Source organism: Hemitrygon akajei, chromosome 26, assembly GCF_048418815.1.
Source record: "Hemitrygon akajei chromosome 26, sHemAka1.3, whole genome shotgun sequence".
NCBI classification, from domain to species: Eukaryota; Metazoa; Chordata; class Chondrichthyes; order Myliobatiformes; family Dasyatidae; genus Hemitrygon; species Hemitrygon akajei.
In genome coordinates this window covers 9,971,341-9,992,042 of record NC_133149.1, presented here as the reverse complement: position 1 = coordinate 9,992,042, position 20,702 = coordinate 9,971,341, and the positions used below count along the sequence as shown (strand labels likewise).

The window sequence follows — 20,702 nt, the reverse complement described above, 5'->3', positions numbered from 1 at the left end:
CTAAACATACGTTTTTGGAATATGAGAGAAAACCGGAGCACCCAGAGGAAACACACGCAGTCAAGGGGAGAAAGTACAAACTCCTTATAGACAGAGGTGGAATTGATCCCAGGTCACTGGCGTTGCAAAGTGTTTATGCCAACCTCTACACTACTGTATTAAAGTACTTGGTAATGAAATATAACCTGCAATGTAACCTTCTAATAAAATTAACGGGACTTTAACTAAAGCTGTGCCAATCTGAAGTTCCCTTCACTGGGTAACCATTGGTGCATAAGAGCCCTTGACTCACAAAACAATTGCCCCATCTGCATTAATCTGGGAAACAGAGCCTCTCGAAGACCTCTGTTTTTAAATAAATCAAAATATACTTCATTCATAAATTTTAAAAAATTACAAAAATAAACCATGCAATGCCTTTTCATTCTTACTTTTATGGTTAATGTGTTACGTACTGTTTTATTACATTCCTTAAAACCGATAGGACTGTTCCCAGCCATGTGGACCCCTGGGATGGTATATTCCTACAATAATTGAGGGCCTTCCTCACCCAAACCGGTCCCTCCCTGTCCAGAGCAGAAGCCCCCTACACTACTGAGCCCCCTGCAGTGGCTGCACCAAGCTTCAGCACATAACTGTACTCCTGCAGATTACGAACATCTTGATGTGCTGGAAGACCAAAGGGTACCTTTCATCTACAACAGCTCCAGTTTGTTGCTGACACATATCCTTAGGGGAAATTTGATTTGTACTCTATTACTAAGTGAAAATATTAGACTCCCATCATCTTCAGCAGCCTTAACTGATAATTTGCCATTTAAGTTATTCTGGGGGAGGTGGGGTGCAGTATGCTCAATGTTGAAAGCATCCACTACGTGTATTTTAATAATATGAATTAAAATCTCATTGATGTGAGGATAAATTTTAGTTCCTAGAGCATCAGTGCATTATGTTAGTCAATGGAAGACTCTGAACCAGGGGCTCCCCCCATTTTTATGCTAGGGACCAATTTTTATGCTAGGGGTCCATGGAACCCAGGCAGGAAACCCCTGCTCTAATCAAAGTTCAAAGTAAATTTGTTATCATAGTAGACACTGTATATGTCACTATATACTACCATAAGATTCATTTTTGTGCAGGCATTCACAGTAGAAAAAAGAAATACTATATTGTGCAGTTTATTATATTATAAAAAAGACTACACTCAAAGACTGACATAAAATCAATGTGTAAATACAAACAATAAATTAATAAATAACACCAAGAACATGGGTTGTACAGTATGGTCATCGGTGGTCAGCTGACACCAGCTTTGGAGTTCATAGAACCACTGAGTCAATCGACATGGAAACAGGGCATCTATGTCCAAGTTGACCAAATTGACTCATCGTATTAATCTCATCTTTCAGCATTTGACCTGTAGACCTTTTTGCTTAGGCACCTTAAGGGCTCTTCTAGGCACTTACTAAATACTATCAGCAACTCTGCTTCTACCACTGAACGAGAAAAGATCCCCCTAAATCTCTAACCTCTTTCCCCTTACCCTACACCTATGCCCTCAAATAATATTTACCTCTGAGCTAAGTTTCTTACAGTCTACTCTATTTATTCCCCACATATTTTTTCACATACCTCAATCACATCCCTTTTTTACTGCCTTCGGTCCAATGTAACAGACCCAGCCTCTACAGTCTCCCTTCATAACTGAAACACTGCTTCCCAGGTAACACGGTAGCAAAGAGGTTAGTGCATCACTTCACAGCCCCAGTGATTGTCAATCTGGATTCAATTCCTGCCGCTGTCTGTAAGGAGTTTGCACATACCCCTGTGACCATGTGGGTTTCTTCTGGGTGCTCCGGATTCTTCCCACAGCCCAAAGATGTACAGTTTAGGGTTAAGTGAGTTCTGGCCATGCTACGTTCGTGCCGGAAGCATCACTGTATGTTTTAACATTTTGATGCACATATGACAAATAAAGTTAATCTTTAATTCGAAGGAATCTCCTCCATGTCCTCATTGCTAGCATTTATTCAGGAGTTAAGGAATTATGTGAATACAGCAGATAACAATTCAAAGGAGAACCAGTCTTCAGGAAATAAAATCTGCTCACAATTTAAATTCAACTGATATTCTGTGGCTAGTGAAACCAGTCACTGGTTGTAGAACATTCTGATTCTGTGTCATTGAAATAAGGCAGGGGAAGACAATAAACATATATTCATAAGTGCAAGAAATCCAGAGCAACACATACAAAATGCTGGAGGAACTCAGCAGGTCAGGTAGCATTTATGGCAAGGAATTGGTCATAACTAAAAGCTTCAGAAAGAGATCAAGAAGGTTACAGGTTCCATGTGGCTCAGTTTTAGTCAACTCTCTCCAGCCTATCACATAGCGTTCCCTATAGCGTTTGGCCAATTCAGACTTCTGAACCAAGGTGATGTGGTTGACTTCAAATTAGCCTCTGAAACAGCCCAGTAACTGACCAGGCTGAGGGTAATAGGATGGACAATAACCACTAGCATCGCTGGTGAAACTGTCATTTGGTGAATTAATCAATTCTAAAAAATCTTTACTTAAGAGATGCAGCATGGTAACAGGCCTATTTTGGCCCAACAACCCTGTCCATCCATTAACACTCATGTGACCAATTAACCTTAAACACAAGAAATTCTGCAGATGCTGGAAATCCAGAGCAACATGCAGAAAATGCTGGAGGAACTGAAAGACTGCACCAACTTGGCCATTCAACCAGTGTGCAAAAGACAACAGACTATGCAAAAACAAAAAGAAATAAATAATAAAACATAAATATTCAATAAATATCAAAAACAAGAGTCCTTCAAAATGAGTCCATTGGTTGTGGGAACATTAAAATAACGGGGCAAATGAAATTGAGTGAAGTTATCCCTTTTGGTTGAAAATTCATTGATTCTATTGTATTTCTTTGTATTTACTGTGAATGCCTGCAAGAAAATGAATCTCAGGGTTGTATATGGTGACATATATGTACCTTAATAATAAATTTACTTTGAACTTTGAATATAAATTTACTTTATTTTAGTGTAGAAACTAATACAGTTGACTATTTGGTAGCCAACCCTCACTTCACATTCACTCTCATTTAACTGTGAAAATTTTTACCAAAAACTTGGAGTGTGATCTCCATCTCAAAGTCACCGGCCTTATTCTGGGCAATACAGATATATTCTCCATCGTCCTGCTTTCCGACCTTGTTTATTGTCAGTTCGGATCCATCTTCGCTCAGAGAGTATTTATCGCCATCTGCTGTGATCATAACATCGCCTCTGAAATACAAATCAGAAGGAACTGGATTAGAATAACAACTCTCCACCAAAATATCTAAAACTTCACTATAAGAAAGCTTCACTATAGAGAGCATCCTATCTGGGAACATCAGAGCGTGGTAAGGCAATTGCTCAGCATGTAACCACCGCATCAAAACTACACGTTGACAAATACAGTACTGTAAAAAATTCTTGGGCAAGTCTTAGGCAAATAACAATTATTTTGTTCCCCGATACACTTGTGTACTGGAAATGACATTAAACAATCTTGAAACTTGAATCTGCCTCTGTTTGGTTGATATCCCTCCAAATCATACAATAATCTACAACATAAACAGGAGAGATTCTGCTGATGCTGGAAATCTAGAGCAACGCACACAAAATGCTGCAGGAACTCAGCAAGTCAGGCAGGCAGCATTTATGGAAGGGGAATAAACTGTCAATGTTTCGGGCCAACTTCTGAACTTCCAGTAATTGCCCCCCACTTTCACCATTCCCCATTCCTGTTTCCTCTCTCTCCTATCTCCTTACCTGTCCATCACCTCCCTCTGGCGCTCCTCCCACTTCCCTTTCTTCTATGGTCTTCTACCCTCTGTTAGACTCCTCCTTCTCCAGCCCTTTATTTCTTTCATAAGTCGACTTCCCAGCGCCCTCCCCCTCCTACTTTCACCTATCACCTACCACCTTGTACCTCTTCCTCCCCTCCCCCACCTTCTTACTCTAACTTCTCATCTTTTTTTTTCCAGTCCTGATGAAGGGTCTCAGTCTGAAATGCTGACTGATTACTCTTTTCCATTGTTGCTACATGGTCTGCTGAGTTCTTCCAGCATTTTGTGTGTGTTGAGATGATAGGTGAGACCAGTTGAGGGGGGAAGGTGGATAGGTGGGGGAGACAGAAATGAAGTGAGAAACTCGGAGATGATATATGATAAAGGTAAAGGGATGAAGAAACAGGAATCTGAGAGGAGAGGACAGTGGACCATGGGAGTAAGGGAAGGAGGACGGGTATGATATAACATTTTATATTCTTTAAAACTCATTTTATACTCAATTGCTTCACTACAATCTTTGGAGATTAAATGAGTCATAGTTAAATTGGCCAACATAATTTTTGGAGAAAACCAAATGAGATCTTACTAAACTCTTTGAAATAATGCCAATTTCTTTTTCTGTCACAGCAATTCTGTCAAATTAATTCATATAAGGTGCAAAAAACACATCAGAATTCACATTATAGCAATCAAAGCCATTTTTATCTTTTCTCTAATGTCTGTATACTCAGTATCAGAATCAGATTTATTATCACTGACAAAGTTTCAGTGGCCACTTTATTAGGTTCACCTGTTCATTAATGCAAATATCTAATCAGCCAATCATGTGGCAGCAACTCAATGCATAAAAGCATGCAGACGCAGTCAAGAGGTTCAGTTGTTGTTCAGATCAAACATCAGAATGGGGAAGAAATGGAATGATTGTTGGTGCCAGATGGGGTGGATTGAATATCTCAGAAACTGCTGATCTCTTGGGATTTCCATTGACAGCAGTCTCTAGAGTTTAGAGAATGATGTAAAAAAAAATCCAATGAGTGGCAATACTGTGGGCGAAAATGCCTTGTTAATTAGAGAGGACAGAGGGGAATGGCTGGACTGGTTCAAGCTGACAGGAATGTGATAGTAACTCAAATAGCCACTTATTACAATAGTGGTGATAACAGCATCTCTGAATGCACAACATATCAAACTTCAATATGAAGTGGATGGGCTACAGCAGCAAAACACCACAAACATACACACAGTGGCCACTTTATTAGGTACAAGAGGTATAAATAAAGTGGCCACAGTGTATAAGAAATAGTTATTTTATTATAAAAGTAATTCAATTGCAAACAAACTTTTATTTGCCTTCTATTGTCAGACATGATGACAAAGAGTAACACTGGGTTTGAATTAGAAATGAATTTACTGAGGCAAACTTGAAGAGCCACAATTACTTATCGTTAGCTGAAAACAGTGATTTGTGCTTTTGACAGCAAATTGACAGTAATGAACTCAGCACAGTGCAGAATATTCACCAAGAATCATGTGTCTGAGGCGCTGAATGCATTGTAAATGCAAGATCTGTTATCAGAAGTCAGGTTACAATAAAATGTTAGAAATTCAATGAAAATATATCCTTGGACACTTCAACCCTGTTTTAAGTCACGACACTGTTTTAAGTCACATAAACTAAAGAAACTGTGCATTAAAGATTAGCTTTATTTGTCACATGTATATCGAAACATAGAGTGAAATGCGTCTTTTTCAATGCAGCCTGCAAGTAGTGCCATGCTTCCAGCTTACCCACAACTCACAAACCCTAATCCATACACTTTTGGACTGTGGGAGAAAACAGGAGCACCCAGATGAAACACACATGGTCACAGGGAGAATGTATAACTCCTTACAGACTGCAGTGGGAACTGGAGCCTGATCGGTGATCGCAAGCGCTGTAATGTGTTGTGTTGACCACTATGTCACAGTACCACCCTAACATTGTAAAGTGACTGCTAACATTTTAAGTATATATTGTCTTGCTGTACTTGGCATTGTGAAGTATCAGCAGGTGGCTGACCGATATACCTAAAATTCCACAAAGCTTTAAGTTTGAAATAATTAGAACCAGAGACTTGATTCAACTCATTCCTGGCTGTCCACCCCATCTATGCCTCTTATCATCTTGTACACCTTTATCGAGCTACCTCTCATCCTCTTTCGCTCTAAAAGCAAAAAGTCCTTGCTCACTCAACTTCCACATAAGACACGCTCTCAATACCATGTAACATTCTGGTCAATCTTCTCTACATCCTCTCTAAACTTTCCACATCCTTCCTATAATGAGGCAACCAGAAATGAACACAATTTTCCAAGTATCATCTAACCAGAGTTTTATAGAGCTGCAACATTATCTTGTGGTTCTTGAACTCAATCCCCAGACTAATGAAGACCAACACATCATATGCCTTCTTACCCATCATATCAACTTGAACTGCAACTTTCAGGAATTTATGGACATAGAGCAGTTTCAACCCACAGAAATCAAGAGGCTGCAGAGAGGCAGTGAACACAGCACAAACCATCACAGGCCCAACCCTCCCTACCATTGATGGCATCTACAACAGGATCTCCTAGAGGGCTGCCATTTTATTTCCAGTCCCCATTCCTACACCAATGGGTGTCTCTCTATGCCCTTCTCCACTTCCACAATGAGACCAATTGCAAAATGAAGGAACAACACTCACACTTCTCCTGCGCAGTCTCCAGCTTTGTGGCATGAACACTGAGATCACAAACTTCTGGTATTACTCTCCCTCTGTCCCTTTTCTCTTTCCTCCTGATATACTAGCCATCCCTGACTCAATCCCTTTCCCCACCCACACTGTGTTTCTTCCCAACACCCACACAATCTCTCTCACCGGTTCCTCTCCCAACCACCCTCCCTTTTTTCCACATTGCACCTTCCCCTCCTATCAGATTCCATCATTTTCAGATCTTATTCACTTCCACCTCTCACCCCCTAGCTTTTCATACTACTTTGTTCTCCTCCCTCCTCCATCTGCTGATCACCCTCTTCACCTGGCTCCACCTACTGTCTGCCAACTCCTGCTCCACCCCTCATCCTCACATTTTTATACTGGCTATCTCCCCTCCTGCAGTCCAAATGAAATGTCTTGTCCCACCTCTCATGCTCACTTTTTTAGACAGATAGATAGGTAGATACTTTGTTGATCCCAAAGGAAATTACAGAGTCACAGTAGCATTACTACTGCACAAACATAAATATTAGAAGAGAAGTGGGAAGAATAGAATATATATTACCACAAACAGTCTAACAGGGGGGGGGGGGGCGAGGGAGTTATCACTTCCCCAGCTATAGGTTGACTCATTATAGAGCCTAATGGCTGAGGGTAAGAATGACCTCATATAGCGCTCTTTTGGAGCAGCACAGTTGTCTTAGTCTATTGCTAAAAGTGCTTGCCTGTTCAGCCAAGGTGGCATGCAGAGGGTGAGAAACATTGTCCAGAATTGCCAGGATTTTCTGTAGGGTCCTTTGTTCTACCACAGCCTCCAGTGTGTCCAGTTTGACTCCGATAACAGAGCGAGCCTTTCTAATCAGTTTATTGAGCCTGTTGGCATCACCCATGTTGATGCCATTGTCCCAGCACTCCACCGCATAGAAACTTGTACTGGCAACATCAGAGTGGTAGAACATGTGAAGGAGAGGCCTGCATACTCCAAAGAATCTCAGTCTCCTCAGGGTGTATAGGCAACTCTGGCCCTTCTTGTTGGTGCTCCACTGAAGTTTGTTGTCCAGATGCCCCCCCGGGTACTTGTCGGTCCTCACCACATCTACGTCCTCACCATATACTGGCTAACACCCCTCCTTCAGTCTGGATGAAGTGCCCTGACAGCTGTCCATTTCCCTCCATACATGTTGTGTTCTGCTCCAGACTCCAGTATCCGCAGTTTCCTGACTCCAGTCTTGAACAGACCCGCACATTGCTAATCATATCTCAGCAACTAAACACTACTGACCACTTCTCTGATACCTTTTTTTTCCTAATGTTGTGCTTTGATATTATTTTTCTTCACCATTTTGTATGTTTCATGTACACTCAGTGGCCATGTTATTAGTTACCTCCTGCACCTAATAAAGTGGCCACTGAGTGCTATGTTCATCCTCTTCTGTTGCTGCAGCCCATCCACTTCAAGATTTGATATGCTGTGTGTTCAAAGATACTCATCTGTACATGAATGTTGTAACATGTACTATCAAACAAACAAACCAACACCACTTAGAGACAAAGTACAGGCCAGGGAGGAGTTAATCCTGTGTGACGCGCCTTCCATCCAATCCAAGGTTTCAAAGTCAAAAAGTATTTTCTGTTCTTTATTAAGAAACAAGTAAAACAATCTTGAAAAAACAAATGAAACTAAAACTAGCAATGCAACGAAATGAACAGTCTTAGTGTAATAAACGTACTTAAGCTTTCTTCAACATAATTAAACGTAATTAAGCTTTTTAAAATGTAATTAAGCGATATTTAAGTGATTTTAAGTAGTCAACAAAGAAAATATCATTCCCAGCTGTCTCTAACTCTGTCTAAAGACGAAGCTTTAATACGTAACTGAACCTTTTCGCTTTACCCCTCCACATGACTAATGACCATAATAAACACGTAACACAAAATACAATGCATATAGAAACTAGATACATGGCTCCTACATAATATATGGTTATTTGAGTTACTATCACCATTCTCCTCTGACCTCGCTCACTAACAAGGCGTTTTTGCCCACAGAACTGCTGCTCAGTGGATGTTTTTTGTTTTTTGCACAATTCTCAGTAAACTCCAAACCAGAGATTCCCACTGTGGACAGTTACATGTTCTAAGGGGTGTTAGGGGAAATAGAATTCAAGGGGGCATTCAAGATTCTTGGGGGACGGTGATCAGCAGCATCCAAAATTGACACTAGATCTGACCAACCATATCAACTCACTGCCGTTGTCAACATCCAATAGGCATTCCCAGTTTATGTTAATTTTTATCTTAATTTAGCCCTGTACGATTTCTGAGTCTGAAGGTGGTGAAAGCCTTGAATTCTAATCCTGCTAAGAAAGAGAAACTACAGAAAGTGGCTCAATACAGTGTTACATACCTGGAGTGTGGTTTTATTCTGTTCCCATCAGAATGATGCCCCATGTGTCTTATTTGTAATACTGTACTGTCTAATGAAGCCATGAAACCATCAAGCTTGCAGGAACACTTCCGTAAAAGACACCCTGAAAAGGCTACTTATGGTTTTACTCAGTTCCAGAAGATGAAAGAAGCATTTGAAAAGCGTTGCATTTGAGTCATTTGACAAGAAAGCTAAAAATAATCTTGATAGTGGTCTCATTGTTCCTTGTAACATTTCCAAAATGATAGCAAAGTGTGGAAAATCTCATACTATTGGTGAAAGATTAATGATGCCTGCTTTATCAGAAGTGTTCTCAACTGTTCTCAAAATGAAGACCAGTATTTTAAAATCAAATCCTCTGAGTAATAACTCTGCAGATCGTCATATTGTTGAAATGAATGAAGACATTGAGTATCAACTATGCACAGAGCTGTAAAAAACAGAATTTGGGATACAACTGGATGAGCCAACTGTGTGAGACAATGAGGCATTGCTAATGGCATATGTATGGTTTATCAAAACTGGAAACATTTATGAAGTGATACTCTTTTGTAAAAAAAATTATAAACAATTATCAACACAGAATCAATCTACGATGAGTTCAAAATTTATATTGAGGAGGTTAAAAGTATTCCGATAAGGAACATGATCTCTTGTGCAACAGATGGAGCACCAGATTATGACAGATCGCCATGCTTGTTTAGTAGCATTTATGAAAAAAGAAATTCCAAGTCTGTTTGCAACCCATCATCAACATCTCGTGGCCAAAAACTCAGCCAGCGACTTTTTTCAAGCATGACTCTTGTAATATCTGTTATCAACAAAATTAAAGCTCATCCATTAAATAGCAGAATTATTTGCCAGTTATGCCAAGATAACGATGAAGAGTTTGAATGCTTGCTTCTTCACACTGAAGTGCGTTGGCTATCAAAAGGCTTCTGCTTAAAAGGCACTCTCTTTCACAGATGGTGATTTGCAAGAGTCCTGCTGACACCTGCAATCACTGAAGGATTTTCAGAATCAATTCAAGGACTTGAATGATCTGGAAATTCCGGACTGGGAAATTAATCCATTTCTTTGCAAGGTGGAAAATATGAAGAGAGCTTGTGAGAAAAAATTATCGAAATTCAGAATGATGAAGAAGCGAAAATGCTTGTCAAGAATGCCGGCTTTCGTGGTATGTGTCTACACTGTCATAAGAAGTTTCCTGGTCTTTGGAGAAGAGCTAAACTTCTCTTCATTGCATTTCCATCCTCCTACCTTGTTGAAAGAGACTTCAGTGCAGTGAACCACACACTCATAAAAAACTGAAACCGCTTGGACATTGTTTTGTGTGGGGACTTAAGGCTTTTGCTGTCACAACTTGAACCAGATATTTCAACTATTACTAAAAACCATCAAGCTCAAGTATCACATTGATATCAAAGCTGCTGCACAGTGTACAGGTACTGTGTAAGATAGGTTTAAAGACAAATAAACATTGAAACCAGAATCATTTTTCTCATGTTCGCATATGGTAGACATGTTGTTACACTATGGGGGCACCGGAAAGTATACTGTGCCTAAGAGGGGCACTGGCAAGTATGAAGGTGCTTGGGGGGTGTTGGCAAGTATGAACATCCTTTCGGGGGACGATGGGCTAAAGAAGGTCGGGAAACACTGCTCTGGACTGTTGTACGTGAAAATCCCAGAAGATCAGCAGGCACAAAGCAGCACCCCATCTGGCACCAACAATCATTCCACGGTCAAAGTCACCTAGATCACATTTCTTCCTCATTCTGATGTTTGGTCTGAACAACAGCTGAACCTCTTGACAATTTCTGAATGTTTTTTGCATTCATTCACTGCCACATGATTGGCCGGTTAGATATTATATTTTCATGAACCAGCAGGTGTGTGGGTATACCTAATAAAGTGGTCATTAGTGTGCTGTCTGTATCCACATGCCTGTTATGTAGATGCAAGCAAGGTTTTTCATTGTACCTGTACCTCACCATACTTGAGCACTTGACAATAAACTTGACTTGATGTTCCTGGTGAAGTGAAGTGGAGGGAGGTGATTCTTGTCCTGTTGCTAAAAAATTAGTGGGTGGGGTTTTTCAAAATAATAAATTCACACTAAAGACATCCTTGCTGTCAATGCCGTAAGAAGAGTGTTTTTTTCCCCAGTTCAGATTCATCAGACCATAAGACATAGGAGCTGAATTAGGCCATTTGGCCCATTGAGTTTGGTCTGCTATTCCATTATGGCAGATTTGTTACCCCTCTCAATCCTCATATCCTGTCTTCTCCTCATAACCTCTGACTCCCTGAATAAGACCAGAAAGCACAGGAGCAGAATTAGGCCATTCAGCACAGTGAGTCTGCTCTCCCATTCCATCATGTTTGATTTATTATTCCTCTCAATCCCATTCAGATTTATATATCACATGTACATCTAACCATACAGTGAAGTATGTCTTTTACGTTAATACCCAACGCATTCAAGAGCGCACTGGGTGCAGCTGGAAGTGTCGCTTCATACTCCAGAGCCAACACACCATACCCACAATCTTCAGCAACAAAACAAACCCCTTTCCCACCTCCTTACACACACAGACAGGCCTCTAATCCTGAGACAGGCCACCTTTAGACCCTGGACCCTCAGACATTGGATCTCCAATTCTGGACTTTGCTCCAGGATTTGCCAATCTTGGGTTTGACCCAGAACTCAATGATCATGGATTTTTTAAAGAAATGAGATGTCCTAAACTGTTTCACAAAGGCACTAGCAGAAAAATGGGAGGCACAGAATTAGGGTGGTATGGTAGTGTAGTGGCTAGTGTAACATTAATACAGTACCAATGATCATCAATCAGTGATTGAGGTTCAATTCCTGCCGCTGTCTGGAAGGAGCTTGTACATTCTCCCTATAACCAATGGGCTTCCTCTGGGTGCTCTAGTACCCTCCTACATTCCAAATATCTACAGGTTAGGGTTCTTAAGTTGTGGTATGCTATACTGGCGCCAGAAACCTAGCAACACTTGCAGGCTGCCCCCAGCACATCCTTGGACTGTATTGGTCATTGACACAAATGACATATTTTACTCTATGTTGTGATGTACATGTCAGAAATAACGTTAATAAAGTTAATGGAAATAATTCAGAAAATGTGTAGCTTGGGTGATTGATGGTTGGGTTGAGTTGTTCTCCAATCTTGGCAATTTAATTGCAAACGTTAGTCACCATATACAAGGAGACATCAATTGTGGTGTGTCCTCCGTATGCTTGGTCTTTATATATCAATCAGCAGAGTGGTCATCATTACGGAAACTCATTTGAGATGTAAGGAGGATATCTCATCGCTGATTGGTTGTGTACTGAACTTCGTACATTGTGGTCTGGAATTTTGCCTGCATTGGCTCATAAATACGATCAAGGTCTACATCAATTGTTCACGGAAAAACATGATCCTAGGAAATCTCTCTTGCATGCTCTCTAGTGCGCCAAGGTTTAAAAGAAAGACCGCCATATACCGCCATCGTTGGAGTGGACTGAGTCGGAGTGGGACGGCTTTGGCTCAATCAGGCTTCGGCGAGAAACAGACAAGAGGCGAGGGTAGGTTCCGGTAAGTTTCTGTTTTTCTTCTTTTTTGGTTCAGACTAGAGAATATCCCAGGCAGGATGCTAGAATGCTCCTCTTGCAGGATGTGGTAAGTCAGGGAGACCGGAGGTCTCCCTGACAACGATACCTGGAAGAAGTGCATCCAGCTGCAGCTCCTAACAAACTGCATTAGGGAAATGGAGCAGGAGCTGGATGACCTCTGGATCAATCGGGAGACTGAGCAGTTTATAGATAGTAGCTTCCGGGAGGTAGTTACACCTAAGGAACAGGGCACAGGTAATTGGGTTACCGTGAGGCGAGCAAAAGGGAAAGGGCAGGTAGTGCAGGGTTCCCCTGTGGCCATTCCCCTCCAGAACAGGTATACCGATTTGGATACTGTTGGGGGGGATGGCTTACCTGGGACAAGCTGCGGCAGCCGGATCTCTGGCACTGAGTCTGGTTCTGCAGTGCAGAAGGGAAGGGGGGAAGAAGAGGAGAGCGGTAGTGATCGGGGACTCCATAGTCAGGGGTACAGACAGGAGATTCTGTGGTCGTGACAGAGACTCCCGGATGGTTTATTGCCTCCCAAGGTGCCAGGGTCAGGGATGTCTCTGATCGCGTGCACAGTATTCTGAAGTGGGAGAGAGATGAGCCGGATGTCGTGGTACACATCGGTACCAATGACATAGGTAGAAAGAGTCAGGAGGTCCTGAAGAGTGAGTACAGAGAGCTTGGTAGGAAGTTGAAAAACAGGACCTCGAGGGTAGTAATCTCTGGATTGCTGCCTGTGCCACGTGCCAGTGAGGGTAAGAGTAGGATGCTCTGGAGGATGAACACGTGGCTGAGAAACTGGTGTAGGGGGCAGGGTTTCAGATTTCTAAATCATTGGGACCTCTTCTGGGGCAGGTGGGACCTGTACAAGGGAGACGGGTTACACCTGAACTACAAGGGGACCAATACACTTGCAGGGAGGTTTGCTAGTGTTATTGGGGAGGGTTTAAACTAGATTTGCAGGGGGATAGGAACCAGAGTGCCAGAGTAGATAGTGGAACGGGAGTAAAAATAAATGATGTCAGTAGTTCATGCAAAGTCACAAATAGTAAGGTTGTGTGTGGTGGTAATAATCTTCTGAGGTGTGTATATTTCAATGCAATGAGTATTGTGGGAAAGGCTGACGAGCTGAGGGCCTGGATTGACACATGGAATTATGACATCATAGCCATTACTGAAACTTGGCTACAGGAGGGACAGGACTGGCAGCTCAATGTTCCAGGGTTCCGATGTTTCAGACGTGATAGAGGCAGAGGTATGAAGGGTGGGGGTGGGGGTGGCTTTGCTAGTCAGGGAAAATATTACAGCAGTGCTTCGGCAGGACAGATTAGAGGGCTTGTCTACTGAGGCCATATGGGTGGAGCTGAGAAACAGGAAAGGTATGACCACATTAATAGGGTTGTATTGTAGACCACCCAATAGTCAGCGAGAATTGGAGGAGCAAATTTGCAGAGAGATAACAGACAGGAGACAGAAAGTTGTGATTGTAGGGGATTTTAATTTTCCACATATTGATTGGGACTCCCATACCGTTAAAGGTCTAGATGGGTTAGGGTTTGTAAAATGTGTTCAGGAAAGTTTTCTAAATCAATATATAGATGTACCAACTAGGGAGGATGCAATATTAGATCTCCTATTACGAAATGAGTTAGGGCAGGTGACAGAAGTGTGTGTAGGGGAACACTTTGGTTCCAGTGATCATAATGTCATTAGTTTCAACTTGATCATGGATAAAGATAGATCTGGTCCTCGGGTTGAAGTTCTAAACTGGAAAAATGCCAAATTTGAAGAAACGTGAAAGGATCTAAAAAGCATAGATTGGGACAGGTTGTTCTCTGGCAAGGATGTGATTGGTAAGTGGGAGGCCTTCAAAGGAGAAATTTTGAGAGTGCAGAGTTTGTATGTTCCTGTCAGGATTAAAGGCAAAGTGAATAAGAATAAGGAATCTTAGTTCTTGAGGGATATTGGAACTCTGATAAAGAAGAAGAGAGAGATGTATAACACGTATAGGCAACAGGGAGGAAATAAGATGCTTGAGGGGTATAAAAAGAGTAAGAAAATACTTAAGAAAGAAATCAGGAGGGCTAAAAGAAGACATGAGGTTGCTTTGGCAGTCAGAGTGAAGGATAATCCTAAGAGCTTATACAGGTATGTTAAGAGCAAAAGGATAGTAAGGGATAAAATTGGTCTTGAAGATCAGAGTGGTTGGCTATGTATGGAACCAAAAGAAATAGGAGTGATATTAAATGGATTTTTTGCATCTGTATTTACTAAGGAAACTGGAATGGAGTCTATGGAAACAAGGCAAACAAGTAGGGAGGTCATGGAACTTATACAGATTAAAGAGGAGGAGGTGCTTGCTGCCTTGAGGCAAATCAGAGTAGATAAATCCCCAAGACCTGACAAGGTATTCCCATGGACCCTGAAGGAGACTAGTGTTGGAATTGCAGGGGCCCTGGCAGAAATATTTAAAATGTCGATATCCACGGGTCAGGTGCCGGAGGATTGGAGGATAGCTCATGTAGTTCCATTGTTTAAAAAAGGCTCAAAAAGTAAGCCGGGAAATTATAGGCCAGTAAGTTTGACATCGGTAGTAGATAAATTATTGGAAGGAATATTAAGAGATAGGATCTACAAGTATTTGGATAGACAGGGACTTCTTAGAAAAAGTCAGCATGGCTTTGTGCGTGGTAGGTCATGTTTAACCAATCTATTAGAGTTTTTCGAGGAAGTTACCAGGAAAGTGGATGAAGGGAAGGGCAGTGGATGTTGTAAACATGGACTTCAGTAAGGCCTTTGACAAGGTCCCACATGGGAGGTTAGTTAGGAAGATTCAGTTGCTAGGTATACATGGAGAGGTAGTAAACTGGATTAGACATTGGCTCAATGGAAGAAGCCAGAGAGTGGTAGTGGAGAATTGCTACTCTGAGTGGAGGCCTGTGACTAGTGGTGTGCCACAGGGATCAGTGCTGGGTCCAGTGTTATTTGTCATCTGTACCAATGATCTGGATGATAATGTGGCAATCTGGATCAGCAAATTTGCTGATGATACAAAGATTGGAGGTGTAGTGGACAGTGAGGAAGGCTTTCAAAGCAAACTGGAAGGATTTGGACCAGTTGGAGGAATGGGCTGAAAAATGGCAGATGGAGTTTAATGCGGACAAGTGTGAGGTATTGCACTTCGGAAGGTCAAACCAAGGTAGAACATACAAGGTAAATGGTAGGGCACTGAGGAGTGCAGTAGAACAGAGGGATCTGGGAGTACAGATACATAATTCCCTAAAAGTGGCATCACAAGTAGATAGGATCGTAAAGAGAGCTTTTGGTACATTGGCCATTATAAATCAAATTATTGAGTATAAGAGCTGGAATGTAATGGTGAGGTTGTATAAGACATTGGTGAGACCGAATTTGGAGTATTGTGTGCAGTTTTGGTCACCTAATTACAGGAAGGATATTAATAAGGTTGAAAGAGTGCAGAGAAGGTTTACAAGGATGTTGCCGGGACTTGAGAAACTGAGTTACAGACAAAGGTTGAATAGGCTAGGACTTTATTCCCTCGAGCGTAGGAGAATGAGGGGTGATTTGATAGAGGTGTATAAAATTATGATGGGTATAAATAGAGTGAATGCAAGCAGGCTTTTTCCACTGAGGGTATGGGAGAAAAAAACCAGAGGTCATGGGTTAAGGTTGAAGGGGGAAAAGTTTAAAGGGAACATTGGGGGGGGCTTCTTCATGCAGAGAATGGTGAGAGTGTGGAATGAGCTGCCAGATGAAGTGGTGAACGCTGGCTCATTTTTGACGTTTAAGAAAAACTTGGACAGGTACATGGATGAGAGGGGTTTGGAGGGATATGGCCCAGGTGCAAGTCAGTGGGACTAGGCAAAAAAATGGTTCGGCACAGCCAAGAAGGGCCAAAAGGCCTGTTTCTGTGCTGTAATGTTCTATTATTCTATGGTTCATGCCACATGTTTGCTTGCACTTTGGCTTAATAAAAGGCTAATCTTTTTATTAGTTTTATTGCTTCCTTGCTTCATGTAGGCATAAACTGCAGAGGAATTGTTGATTTAATCAATAATTTATTTAACCCATCAAATAAATGTTTCCTGATACAAGAGAAAATCGAGCAGTGGGTGGGAACAATAGAAACAGCTTTATTTTTGCTGATGTACTTTATGTGCCTTACCTTTGCCAAATCACCTTTGGCTTAGGGAAACCATCTGCCTCACAGGCCAAAGTGACCGACTGCTCGCTGTGCGCCGTGGCATTCACCACCATTTCTCTGACGTGGATGGTGGGAGGAACTGAAACACAAACAGGAGATGATAAATACCAGATGAATTGTTGATCCGAGGCATCTCAAAAAGGTCAACACACACAAAAGGCTGAAGGATCTCAGCAAGTCAGCCAGCATCTATGGAGAGGAACAAAACGTTGACATTTTGGGCTAAGACCCAAAAGGAAGGGGGAAGAAGCCAGAATTAGAAGGTTGGTGGAGGAGGAGTACAAGCTTGCAGTTGAGACCACGTGAAGAGAAAGGTAGGTGAGTGGGGGAGGGAGGGTGATAGGTGGAAGAGGTAAAGGCATGAAGAAGAAGGAATCTGATAGAATAGGACAGTGGATCAAGGGAGAGAGGGAAGGAGGAAGGGAACCAGAGGAAGCTGATGAACAGATGAGAAGAGGTGACACGGGAACCAGAATGGGGAATGGAAAAAGAGAGAAAGAGAGAGGAGAGAGAAATTACTGTTAGTTGGAGAAATTGATGTACATCCTCTGAGGTTGGAAGCTAGCCAAATGAAATATTAAGTGTTGTTCCTCCAACCTAAGCTTGGACTCATCATGGCAGTAGAGCAGGGCATGGACAGACAGGTCAGAAAAGCAACGGGAAGTTGAATCAAAATGGGTGGCCACCAGGAAATTCTGTCTTTTGTAGCAAAAAGAGCGAAGTTGTTTAACAAAGAGGTCCCCAGCTTTGTGCCAGGTCTCATGTATGTAGAGGAGAAAGTCACCATGCCACATTCAGTGATGGATACTCTGCAGATTTCCAAATGACATTATATACTATCTCCTCTGGGCTGTCCATTGCTACGTGATGCATAAATTCCCGCCTCCTCATGTCCTGTGCACAACCATCGATTGCTTTCCTGTCTTGGCCACACTATCATCTCCTCAAGGACTTATCATCATGCACCCTCCCACATGCTCCATTTCTCTGGCCACACCCTTTTAATACCATCAATACAGCTTCTCTGCAAGGTTACAAACATCTAACTTCTGGACAACCCGTATGTATGAACGAGCATTTAGGAGACAAGTGGATCCAACTCCATATGGATTCTCAGTACTAAGGAAATTCTTTTCCTTCCTCTGATCCCAACTTGCCATCATTGAGGATTATCTGCTCAGCTTTTACACACTCAGAATCAATTTTCTTTTGACTGCACTCATACAGATTTTGTAGGCCCTGTGATTCTGTGACATCTATAAATCTTGCGAAGAATCATCTCTTCACTCTTGAGAATGGAATGAGCTGTCAGAGGAGATGGTTGAGACAGGTACAATAGTATACATTTTTGTCCTCTGCAGGACTACAGGCATACTGTGCTGTATGGGAACTCAGTTTGTGACAAGACTTTTTCTAATATATGTATAGAAATAGCATACAACCTTGGATGGAAAATCCTACAAAAAGTAGTGGATAAGGCCCAGTCCATCATAGGTAAAGCCCTCCACACCATATAGCACATCTACATGAAGCATTGCTGCAGGAAAACAGCATCCATCATTACTGACCCCACCACCCAGGACATGCTCTCTTCTCACTGTTGTCATCAGGAAGAAGGTACAGGAACCTCAGGACTCACATCACCAGGTTCAGGAACAGAAAATACCCGTCAACCATCAGGCTCTTAAAACAAAGGGGATAATTTCTCTCAACTTCACTTGCCCTATCAATGAAATGTTTCCACAACTTATGGACTCACTTTCAAAGACTCTTCATCTCATGCTCTTGATATTTATTGCTTATTTATTTATTATTATTATTTTGTTTGTATTTGTACAGTTTGTTGTCTTCTGCACTCTGGTTGAATGCCCAAGTTGGAGTGCTCTTTCATTGATTCCGTTATGGTTATTATAATGTAGGTTTACTGTTAATGCTCACAAGAAATTAATCTCTGAGTTGTATATGGTGACATATATGTACTTTGATAATAAATTTACATTGAATATTGTATTTTTTGAAGTTTAGACACTTTCCATTTCATTATTTTTGAAAGCATCTTCACGTTACAGATTTTTTTTTTACATATGTCTAAGACTTTTGTACAGTATTGTATGTAACACCCTGGGTAAGGTTTCACTGCTAATGTAAAGGTCTTTCTGTAGCAGCAGTGTTTGGGTTATGGTTAGTGATAACCAGTGCTTTGGAATGTGAGGCGTCCAATGAAGAGAGTCTGTTTTTGTGTTGTGTGCCTGACACCAGGGTGAGCTGGGGCTTTTGTTCGGCAGGAAAGGAAGGCAGAAGATGCCAGAGAGAAGAAATCATAGGAGTCGACCTGGAGCAGGGCCATGATTCGGCGAAGCCTGGGGAGATTGAAGGAGGATCGGCAAAGGGGAAACTGTGAACTCCAACTTGTGCACATAAGACTGTTTCATTAAAATGGCCCTTTTCTTTTTTTGCTTTTTCTTTAATAACCCTTTAGTCAAATTAAGAATTATAAAGCTAAATCATTTAATTGTATGTGGTGTACTGTTGGTTATTTCGTGATACTGATTCGTAACAGTGTACAAATCATGCAGCATCCACACAAACAGGGGGTTTCAGGGTGGGCTCACACCTCAATCTCACACGTTTAGCGGGGCCGGAGATTGTCTTCCCTAGACTTACGCAGCCGAGAAAACCAGTGTTTCATGTATATTGCCCAGTGGCTGCATTTTTTTATTTGCAAACTAAATGGACAGTTCTCAGCGACTGAAGAGCCGTAACTGGAGAGGACCTGTATATGAACTACCACGTAAATCAGTACAAGATGTTCTTAATGCGACAATTCAACATATGGAACATTGTGAAATTCCAATGGCATGGCAAGGAACAAATTCAGTGAGAGACAGTAATCAGTAGTGCTTGCACATAAAAAGGATGTATAATTAACAAAAAAAAACATCAAAGACATCAGTAACAGCAGTAAAGAGAACTTACCATTCACAATAACCTTAATATCCTTGAATTTGATTTCACCACGAGCAGCGATTCTCCCTTCACATCGATAAGTACCTTCATCTGTCTTCCTAATGTTGTGGATTAACAAGTAGTTGTTGGGCAACATTGTGAAACGAACTGAAAAATGATTTAAAAAACGAGGCAATCAGCATTTGCACTTCAAGTAAAACTCAGTCAGACATGAAAATACTTCAGCTCAATGAAGTTATAGTCTGCAGATGAAGAACAAAGTATCTTCCAGCAGAATATCCCTCTCCATTCTCTGATCAAGTAGAAAATTTTTTACCCAACTTCTTGTGGATCTGCAGTGACCAATGTTTTCTACTAAGAAACTGTTGGGAATGACCATGGAGCTTCCAGAAGCTTGGACATTAAAAGAAAGAGATCCATTATCAAGGACTCTAACCATGCAGGCCATGATCTCTTCTCGCTGCTGCCATTGGGAAGGTGGTAGAGGAACCTTAGGTCCCACACCACCAGGTTCAGGAACAGTTATTACCCCTCAAACATCAGGTGTGGATAACTTTACTCACCTCAACACTGAACTGATTCCACAACATACAGTCTCACTTTCAAGAACTCTACAACTCCTGTTCTCAATATTGATTTGTTTAACATTAGTTTGTTTTTCATATTTGTGCCATTTGTCTTATTTTGCACATTGGTTGTTTATCAGTCATTGTGTGTAGTTTTCCAATTGTAGTTATTTGTTCTACTGTGAATACCTGTATAAATGAATCTCAAGGTAGTATATGGTGGCATATACATACTTTGATAAAATAAATTTACTTTGAACTTCTTTGAGAACTGAGAGATAAAACTAG

At 41.4% G+C, this 20,702-nt stretch overlaps 1 protein-coding gene across 10 annotated transcripts in view; it reads right to left on the bottom strand.

Moving 5' to 3' along the window:
• The window catches only part of LOC140716749 (neural cell adhesion molecule 1-like), a 694,163-nt gene that overhangs the window by 259,526 nt on the left and 413,935 nt on the right, over window positions 1-20,702 (bottom strand). For all 10 annotated transcript variants that reach the window (XM_073029568.1, XM_073029569.1, XM_073029563.1 and 7 more), the window contains exons 5-7: window positions 19,858-19,995; window positions 16,843-16,960; window positions 3,142-3,305 (exon numbers count right to left, since the gene is read on the bottom strand). In XM_073029568.1, the coding sequence (XP_072885669.1) occupies window positions 3,142-3,305; window positions 16,843-16,960; window positions 19,858-19,995 (420 nt within the window). The remainder of the gene's footprint in view (window positions 1-3,141; window positions 3,306-16,842; window positions 16,961-19,857; window positions 19,996-20,702) is intronic.